Genomic DNA, 10,615 nt, shown 5'->3' with positions numbered 1-10,615 from the left:
TGAGGGACCCTTTAAACATCTTGTGATAGATTATGTTGACATGATAAAGCCAGTGCAAGGGAAAAGGTACATGCTGGTTGTGATCGATCGGTTCAGCCGATGGGTTGAAGCAGTCCCATCAAAGACATTGGGAGCTGAGACAGTGATTAAGTTTCTGACAAGAGAGGTGATTCCGAGATTTGGCATCCCATCAGAAATCAGTTCAGATAATGGTTCAGCTTTTATCCAAAAGGTGTTAAAAGGTGTTTTGTTAAAGCTAGGAATTAAACAACGCTTTGGAGCAATCTATCACCCGCAGAGTCAGGGTATTGTTGAGAGAATCAATGGGACTTTGAAAGCTAAGCTGAATAAAATCTGTGCTTCTACTAACCTAAACTGGGCTGATGCTTTGCCGCTTGCGCTAATGAGCTAGCGCATGCAGATGCACCGCAGCACACATTTAACCCCGCATGAAATGCTAACAGGCAGAACAATGCCAGTGCCTGAATGGAGGCTTCCATTCAAAGGCCCGGCACTTGAACAGCTACAGACAGAGTTGAAAGCATATATGGACCAACAACTGCTATCCATAGAGCTATCTATCTGCAGGAAAAAGCCAGAAGTTCCTGTCCAGAGTCGGTGGTGAAGAGACCAGTCGAACCAGGAGACCTGGTATACGTGAAGGTGTTCAGACGTAAATGGAACAGCTCGAGATGGGACGGACCATTTGAGGTCAAACGAGCGACCGCAACCGCCGTCCAAGTTCAGGGGAGTGATACGTGGTATCATTTGACTCATTGTACTAAAGTACACGCCAGAGACACTGTGAAGCCAGACATTGTGAAGCCAGACAATGGAAAAGACTGTGAACAGAAAGTTTGCAGCAATGAAACTGGTATTAATGACATTTCACCTGTGGATGTTGGCAGAGGTGGTGAGCCTAACAACAGCGAGGCCGGAGATGAACTCTCACAGCCTGCAGACGGCACCACAGCATCAGCCAACGTCAGCTCAACCACGAGTGAAACGAGCAACGAGTAATGAGGGTCGAAACGATCGAAATGCAACCATGAAATGTGGGACTTCAGTCTATAAAGGGAAATCCACCTTTGCAGAACAAGATAAGTACAACACAACGTTAATGAGTTTGACAAAGTACACACCAGTGTTTTTACCAGCTGAACTGAAGTCAATGACTCATCTAGGTCTTAAAGAACAGTTAAGAGAAAAAACAAAAAGGTTGCGTAAGAAAAGAGAGACCCAAGCTGAATTCAAATGGAAAGCAACGGTAACCGATACAGGATTTCGTACAAAATTAGATACGGAATTTGAGGTGAACATTTATTACAATGATCAAAAATTGTGTGGAAAAAGTGTCAAAAAGGTATATACAGAATATGGGATAAATCAGTGCTCATTTATTCTGTACATAAAGGATGATGGTTTTGAGGTAGAAATAGAAATAGAATCCCACATGGATCCCGAGGACAATTACAAATATAACTTAACAATGAAGAATCTACAAAACCACAATGTAGTATCAGGAAATGGTGATTTAGAACGAATAGGAAATAAGGAAGTTAATGCTACAGTCCAAATGTTTAATGACCGAATTAGGATACATGTGGAGCCAGACAGTGATAATTATGACTTGGTTGAAAGAAACGTGATTATCTCTAGATTACTGCAAAAAGGTGACAGACGAAGGATGTGTAATTTGCATACTAATGTAAGCCATCAACTATCAAGTCTAAATCAAGAAAACATTAATTGTAATATGACTGTTTGGAATGCAGATTGTGGATGGATTATTGAAGCAAATGTAATAGCTTTCCGGATTAACAAAACATACGAGTTGAAATTCGAAGACGTCACCTCGAGTGGAAAAGTAGATTCAACTATATTATGGACCATACCACATAAAGAGACTTTACCAGAAGATGTAAATTGTTTTCCCCCAACAACTATGGCTACTAGAACTACAGTACAATTGAAGAAAATGACTGACCCTAGTGGAAATGTGACTTTACCTACTTCAGTCACTAAATCAGGACTAAATAAGTCGACAACTTCAACGGAAAATACATTAACGGTCACATCAGCGTCTAAAATTTTAAATAGCACAATACAAATTTCAACAAATAATAGTGATATTACAAAGGTAAGTACAAGTAAAATGGAAGTGCAACCTACAGAGGTTGCTTGGGACTTGGACAACGCAAAACCTACCGTGATTCGACCTAAGAGCATAATAACAACCTCCAACAACTGTTATAACTAAAATAAGTCTACAGCCAATAGTTTCAAATACAATTAAAACCACAAAGGAAGTGTTAAATACTACTAAACCCTCACTAATAAGATTAATTACAACAGCACCTCCTCCGGTTGAGGTAACATCAGATCAGGACAACAACTTAATATTAGAATTCGCGGAACCAGATCCAAAACAGTATGGATGCTCTGAAAAGGAAGGATGTGAAGATTTCTCTGAAGGGTTGGATAAATTTTATGAAAAACAAAATCCAAAAGTAGCTACACCAAGAACAATAAATAAATTACAGGATATTAAATGGCATGGAATCAGACCAAGGGGTGATCCTTTATGGCAAAGAGCCATACGTAATACATGGTATAGCTGGTCATGGTATACAGCAAGAGAGTTAACTAAAAATGATTGCTTAATCTGTACTGCTGCTCCGGGAGCAGTTCCGATGGTTATTCCAAAAAAATATACGTCAAAAGAATGTGCAGTTGTACAACGTCAAAAATGTAGGAATGGTGAGTTCACTTCAAGAGAAGACGCAGTGTCATTCTTTAAATTACCTATGTGTGGTTTGAGTTGCAGACTCTTATATGGTTCAAGAAACTCTCATCAATACTTAGAAAAATGGAAAGGGTATAAATTAGAATCATTGTGTGCAGAATTTAACATTAGTACTACAGATAATGTTCCACCCACTGACTATGAAATAGATTATGATGCAGACTACGAATGTTTCGTCACTGGAGGTTTTGAGGACAATGAAGGAATTAATGTAGGAAATACCACTGTAAAATGTAATGTAACCTGGGTATTATCTTGGTTTAAGCATGCAAATGTAACACCAGTGTTTGCTACAAAGCCCGTTTGGTTTGAAAACCCAGATTTTGTAGAAGAGGACTGTAAAAATATAACTATGACGATTCCCAAACTTTTCTTTTTAGGAGATCAAACGTATCCAGTGGCAGACAGTTACTGGATGTGTGGTGATGACATGCTAATGAACACCTTACCACTTAAGTGGGTAGGGCTCTGTGCATTAGTACGAATGAAAGTACCAATAACTTTAGTGTATGAAAGGGTAAAAGAATTTGCTCAGATTGAAACAGGTAAAAATAGGTCTCGTCGGAGTCTAGACGATTACGGACTAAATGAAGGAGTTTATTTAAATCTTATTGGTCAACCAAGAGGAATTCCAGATGAATTTAAAGCACAGCATGAAGTTAAAGCAGGTTTTGAGTCTATTTTACCTCAAATTACTATTAATAAAAATGTTGAATGGATAAACTATATTTACTATAATCAGCAAAGGATGATAAATTTCACGGTTGAAGGATTTATGGCACTGGGAGACCAAGTACATGAAACAAGTAGAATGGTAATACAAAACAGACAAGCCTTAGATTGGCTTTTAGCAAGTAAGGGAGGTGTTTGTCACATGTTCGGTAATCAGTGCTGTACATACATTCCCATGAACACAGCTCCTAAAGGTTCGTTTAGGGCAGTAATGGTTAAACTTATGAAACTTAAAGAAGAAGTAAAAGAGAATGCTGGTAGAAACAACTGGTCGTGGAAAAGTCTGGAAGAAATTTTAGGAGAATGGGGTGTTTTAGCTGCTAAAACAGGACTAACTTTGGTAATAACGCTGATTGTAATCTTATTGTTTCTGTGTTGTGTTGTGCCTATTTTGAAAAGGTGGATTGTGGGAACGATGTATAGATGGATGACATCAGGCAGCAGCCATCGAAAAGGCTGACATCCCGGCCGCCTGGACACATCTATGGACTCACACGTATGCTACAGACTCATTCCAAATGGAAAGGAGTACCCGTGATCGAGACGGACTCTTTTGTTTTGCTACGTGTCCATGGACTCATCAAACCAACCACACAAACTGAAGACTGACTAACCCTATTAACCTTGTTTAAGTTACTCAATCTAAGATTAAATGAATAAAATATAATACAATAAAGCATTAGTAGATAAGGTAGCACAGGCGGCCGGTTAGTTTAATCTGTCATAACATTATACTTTAACATTCGTTTCTGTTTAACCCTCCGTATCAGTTTATTAGCAAGATAATTTGCATATATATAATCCATGTGTTTCATATGTTGTTTATTGATGGTTGTATATGTTACATTCTATTAGGTACTCTTTTTGAATGATAAGTGATGGATTTCATTGCAAGTAGCATGGCTGATTTCCAATTGATGCCGGTCGACCTGACTGGCGGATGCTCGATGGGGAACCGAGATCCATGGGAGAGTTTTTTCCCCTGAGAACAGTACATGAATAAGTGCCAACAACGGGGTTTTTCGCTTCCATATCAGCTGGATTGATGCCAATGTGAAAGCAATGACTATTTTGTCTCTCTCTCTCTCTCTCTCTCTCTCTCTCTCTCTCTCTCTCTCTCTCTCTCTCTCTCTCTCTCTCTCTCTCTCTCTCTCTCTGAAATGTGTTATTGATTGTAATTTGCACTTATTACAAGTCAGTGTTGATCAACAATTATGTGGACACCGTGATCACATTAGTATATTATCCATTGGTTGTGTAAGCAATTACATTTTTAGATGTGTTATCATTATAGCTAAGCTTGATTAGTGTGGAGTCAGATTTTCTCTTTATACGATGTTTAGTCTATGTACTTTAGTATATAGAGGGTTCCTTAGGAGTGTTACGTAAGTAACGTAACAAGGGAGGATGTGTAGGGGTTGGAAAACATCTGAAGTCTGTTTGTCCTGAAAGCGAGGCGAAGGGAGCACAAGTCCAGAATACGACCAGGACATGACATCCTGTGTGACCCAAACAGAGGTCAACTGACAAGATAAGGTTGTCTGTTTTTCAACGTTTGTGGAGCTGTTCCCAGAAATAAGACCAATGTCTGCCAAAGGAGGCTGGAAGGACGTGGACCAATGGATGCATGTAGAATCTTATTTGTAACACACACCCATCTGTGGGATATAAAATGCATGTACACTATGTTGTAATCAGAACCCTATCTCACACCCGTTCGTACGTGCTTGAGAGGTAAAGCCTGAAATAAATTGGGTTCCCAGTTGGCAAGCAGAAAGACCTCGTTTCCCGTGTCATCATTCTTTTATATAGTTTTATAGTTAAAAATCTCCCACAGTGGTTTTTAGCTGAAGCGACTGAAGCTGTGTGCTAACTTTTGATCTTTCCTCTATTGGTCCAAATATTATTACTTCAGTTTTGTTTTTATTCAATTGGAGAAAATTTTGGCACATCCATGCATTGATTTCTTCTAGGCATTTACTCAGTGCCTGAATTGGTTCATAGTCACCTGGTGACATGGTGATGTAGAGCTGTGTGTCGTCTGCATAGTTATGGTAGCTGATGTTGTTATTTTTTATTATCTGGGCTAGAGGGAGTATGTAGATATTGAATAGGAGGGGACCCAGGATGGACCCTTGGGGAACCCCACATGTGATTTTTGTCATCTCTGATGTAAAGTTACCTACTCATACAAAAAAGTCCCTGTCCTTTAAGTAGGATTTAAACCAGTTGAGAGCTGTACCAGAAAGGCCGACCCAGTTCTCCAGGCGTTCTAACAGGATGGAGTGATCAACAGTATCAAATGCTGCACTGAGGTCCAATAGAACCAGCACGGTGGTTCTTCCACAGTCTGTATTTATATGGATGTCATTAAAAACCTTGATAAGGGCGGTCTCTGTACTGTGGTGAGCACGGAAACCTGACTGGAAAACATCAAAGCGGCTGGTCGTAGTTAAGAAGGTGTTTAATTGTTGAAATACAACTTTTTCAATGATCTTACTGATAAAGGGGAGGTTTGAGATGGGCCTGTAGTTCTGGAGTAGAAGTTTGTCTAAATTGTTCTTTTTCAGCAATGGTTTGATAATTGCTGTTTTTAGGGACTGGGGGAAAACACCTGACAGAAGGGACGCGTTTATTATCTGAGTCAAATCAGACGCTATGACAGGTAAAACTTTTTTAAAGAAAGCTGCGGGGAGAACATCAAGGCAGCTTGAGGAGGAACTTAACTGCTGAATTATCTGCTCTAAGCTTTTGGAGTTTATTTGGCTGAATTGGGACATTTGGTCAAAATCAATTCTGGTAGGAGACAACGTTGGTACTGAACTTAGTATGGATGTACAAACAGATCCTCTAATCTTTTGGATTTTTTCAGTAAAGAAGTTTGCAAATTCATTGCAGGCCCTGGTGGAGTGGAGTTCTGAAGCCACGGACACAGGAGGATTTGTTAACCTGTCGACTGTGGAAAATAAGACACGAGCATTATTAATGTTTTTCTTAATGATCTCAGAGAAGAAAGATTCTCTTGCATTTTTCAATTGTAAGTTATATCTGTTAAGTCTCTCTTTATAGATGTCATAGTGAACCTGGAGTCTATTCTTTCTCCACCTGCGTTCAGCTTTTCGACATTCCCTTTTTTCACTTCTAACTGCTGGAGCATTTCTCCAAGGAGATTTTTTCTTCCCAGAAACAACTTTCACTTTAACTGGAGCAATGCAGTTAATGATGTCTGAGACTTTAGACTGAAAGTTATCTACTAGCTCATCTACTGAGTTGCAGCCCAAGGTTGAAGTAGCAGAGTAAGCTTGAATAAAAGTTTTAGTGGCATTGTCCTTAAAGGTGCGTTTTCTTACAATGTCCCTTTGGCTAAATGAGTCACTGGTAATGATACATTCAAAGGTAACGGAGAAGTGATCGGATAAGGCAACATCAGTTACATTGACCTGTGAAATCTTTAGACCTTTAGTGATGATTAAGTCTAAAATATGCCCCTGCTTGTGTGTTGGCTGTTTAACATTCTGAGTTAAACCAAAGTTTCTAAGTGTGTCACACAGTTCTTTTGCACTTCTGTCTTCAGGGTTGTCAACGTGAAAGTTGAAGTCTCCCACAATAATTAAACAGTCATAATCAACACATATCACAGACAGCAGGTCACTAAAATCCTTAAAAAAGTTTGATGTGAACTTAGGAGGCCTGTAAACATTCAGAAACATAGTTCGTACCGGGCTCTTTACCTTGAGAGCCAAATGTTCAAAAGAGTCAAATTTTCCCAAAAACACCTTTTTACACTTTAGTGAATCATTAAACAATGTTCCTACTCCTCCACCTTTCCTTTGCTGTCTGCTCTCACAAAGGAAACTGTAGTTTGGAGGTGTTGACTCCAGCAGTATTACTTCTTCATTAGATTCATGTAACCATGTTTCTGTTAAAAACATAACATCAAGATTGTTGTCAATAATAAAGTCATTAATTAAAAGGGATTTTCCTGACAGAGATCTAATGTTTAATAAACCTAGTTTATATGATTTGGTGGTTGATGATGTCTCTGTGGCAGGTTGCATCCGACAGTTAATGACTTTCAAGTATTTGTTCCTGTTTATCCTTTTGTTTTTCTTTTTTCTGCCACGAATCATCACAGATATTCCGTAATTCCCGGGAAAAGACCCAAGCTGATTCTCGAAACTGTCTTGTCTGATAAACGTGCAGCGAGGGCCCGCTGTGTATCACAGCAAAGTAATCTGAAGGTCTTGAGGACAGGCATGTTCCGTGATACGTAGAGGAGGATCTGTGGCTCTGCGGCCTTTGGAAGATGCTGGTTTAGTCACAGAGCTGTGGCTATATGGCGAGGATGTCATCTGTAGGCCAATCTTAAATACTTTGTTCATGTTGGGAGAAAATTCCAGAAAAGGAACCTCTGGGCTTTGTGGAGAGGAAGGCGAGGCGGGTGTAGTCCGGACCGGTGTTCGTGACGATGGATTTTCTTGGTCCTCTCGTTGTCCTGCTGAGATCTGGGATGAATCCTCCTGTAGCTCTGACGAAGCCTCTTTCTGTGTCATCTTTCTGGCCATGTTTATCTTGGCTTGTTCGGGCTGCACTGGGCTTATCTTTTGTTTAGGCACTGGATGTACTTTGTTTTGGGACAAAGCTGATAGCGTATGGTTCACAGAATAGAAGATGTTTGAAATCAGCCGTTTTGCACCTGACCTATTTAGAGAGAAGCCATCTCTGTTGAACAGATGTCTTCTTTCCCAGAAGATGTTAAAGTTGTCTATGAAGGTTACAGTTGTTTGTTTGCATGTTTTTTCCAGCCATTTGTTTAACATCAGAATTCTGGAAAAAATCTCATCTCCACAGTAAATGGGCGAGTGAGGGCCGCTAAGAAACACCTTGACATTAAGGCCATGAACTAGGTTCAACAAACGAATGTAATCCTCTTTCAATACTTCTGATTTTCTTATCCGGGTGATGTCGCCCAGGGCTTCAGCTTGTATTATGAGTTTTTTCAAGGTCGGGCATTCTTTCAAGATCCTCTGAAGGTTGTCTGATATTTCAGACACCAGGCCAAAGTTCGAAGGGTTATAAATCAACACCTCTGTGTTTTTCTTGTTACAGAAATGTTTAATCCCCCTTACAGATCCATTGCATAATATCAGGGTCCTTGGCCCTGTGGCATGTCTTTTCTGTGATGTCTTAGAACGAAAATCGTTGACATACCTCTGATTGTTGTCGTGATCCTCCCTGGTCACATTTTGGAGCGGAGCGAATCTGTTTCGTAATGGAATTCCTGCATTTCCAGCAGGTTTACTCCTATCATTTGTTTTGAGAACAGCCCGTTGTTGTTTCATTTGTCTTGGGACATCTCTCTGTAGTCTCGGCCAGTTTTCTTTGTCTGGGTGCGGGGTTTGTTTATCCTTTGGTCTTGCACCCAGAGTGATCCAGGGATTCTCATTTACCTCCGGGGACTGTTTGTTCACCGAGTCGCTGGGCTGGTGGTCACCATTCAGAATCACAGGCAGGGTTGTTTCATTTCCATGCGTGGCGTTTACATCATAATTCACTTTGAGTCGACAGATTTTCAGTTCCATAACAGCTATCTTCTGTAAAAGCTTGTCAAAGTCCATTGTGGTGAAGGTAGGCATCCTTTGAATCGGGTGGTTCTCCTTCATATCCGCTTCATGTTGAAGTCTTTCCATAAGAGCATTTTTCCTGAGAACTGCCTCCTCTGGGCTGTTGTAAAGAGGCATCTTGTGTGGATTAGCTGAAAACTAAAAGAATCCACACGGGGAAAAAAAAAAAATCAAAAATAAATCACAGAAATTAAATAAAATAAAATAACTAAATCCAACTTTCTGTAATTTTGGTTAAGAGATAAAAAGGAGATAAAAAGGGGAGGAAAATGCAAGCAAGCAGGGAGCAGAGAAAAGAGCGTCCGAGTAGGCAGAGAGGCGGAGAGCAAAAAACCCATATGGTTGAAGGGTATTCCGTCACACCGGTGTCCGATCATGACCCCTGGAAGTTTGGCTTCCCCGAACACTTCTTCGGCTGCCGAGTATCCTGCTGCTTTTTTTAGCAGTGCTTTGATGTCTCCTGCTGCCAGACTGATGCCTCCCGTGATTTCTTCTAATTTCTCTATCCACCCGTCTGCTCCGTCTGCCAAAGGTGTCAGCCTTCCTGCAAGCGTTATCATGTCCATAAATGACCATGGCACGTACCTGTCCTCATTAGGTCCTTTAGATATTAAGGGAGCCATGATGCGCCCTTGCTGATCCAGTGCCGCCTCTTGTTGCCGTAATTGCGATCTTGTTTTCATTCTGTGATTGCGGCTTCTCTCCACCTCCAGTTCCATATCGTATTCAGTTCTGAGTTGTCTTTTCACATCTGAAGACATCTCGCTCCTTCTCTTGGTCGTCCAACGTTTTACAGCTGGGCCCTCCCTGCTCTGTCCGGACCTGCTGAAATTATAACTGGGAGATATTGTGTCCTCCCCCTCATCCAGACGTGCAGCTCCCCTCCATGACTCTTCATCACTTTCTGTTACTTCTTCTTCCCCTCTTTCCGCTTCTTCGAGCATAGCACTGACCTGATGGTCTGAGCGGTCCGTGACGTTAATCAGGGCTGCCTCTTCCATACCCTGCGCAGTCTCATTTCTTTTCTTCTCCATTTCCCTTTTTTGTCTTCTCCTCTCCTCTTGCTTCTCTTCTTCACACCTTTCTACTTCCCTTTGTCTTTCCATACTTTCCCTCTCTTATTTTTTCAAGCTGCGGATTAGTTTAAGGTACTCCTTTAATTCCTCCATCTCTGCAGTCGTTCTTTCTGTCAGTGATCCTTATTTCTCTTTTAGACTTGGTTCTTTGGGTGTCTGATGGAGTGCAGGGGTCCCTCCAAATGATGCTGGCGGCAGAAGCCTTGTAGGTGCTGGTGAGCTAGAGCATGCACTACTCTCTTCTTCATCTAATGTGCAATTTGGTATCTGTTCTTGGCTTATATTTTCCCACCTTTCCTGTTGTCTGTCTCCTTTTTCTTTTTCTTCCTCCTGCTCGTTATCCATCACTAATTTTAACCTTCCCGTAATTTTACCCC

At 40.8% G+C, this 10,615-nt stretch overlaps 1 protein-coding gene across 1 annotated transcript; it reads left to right on the top strand.

Annotated features, from left to right (window-relative positions):
- The first annotated feature begins 418 nt into the window (after positions 1-418).
- On the top strand, positions 419-2,260 carry LOC118560026. The gene is made up of 2 exons (XM_036130643.1): positions 419-747; positions 909-2,260. Exon 2 carries the CDS (start codon positions 941-943, stop codon positions 2,258-2,260), a length of 1,320 nt encoding a protein of 439 aa, XP_035986536.1. The 5' UTR covers positions 419-747; positions 909-940.
- Positions 2,261-10,615: the final 8,355 nt, after the last annotated feature.

Source organism: Fundulus heteroclitus, unplaced genomic scaffold, assembly GCF_011125445.2.
Source record: "Fundulus heteroclitus isolate FHET01 unplaced genomic scaffold, MU-UCD_Fhet_4.1 scaffold_37, whole genome shotgun sequence".
Classification (NCBI taxonomy): Eukaryota; Metazoa; Chordata; class Actinopteri; order Cyprinodontiformes; family Fundulidae; genus Fundulus; species Fundulus heteroclitus.
The sequence above is the reverse complement of the archived record's forward strand: the minus strand, read 5'-3'. Positions and strand labels throughout refer to the sequence as shown.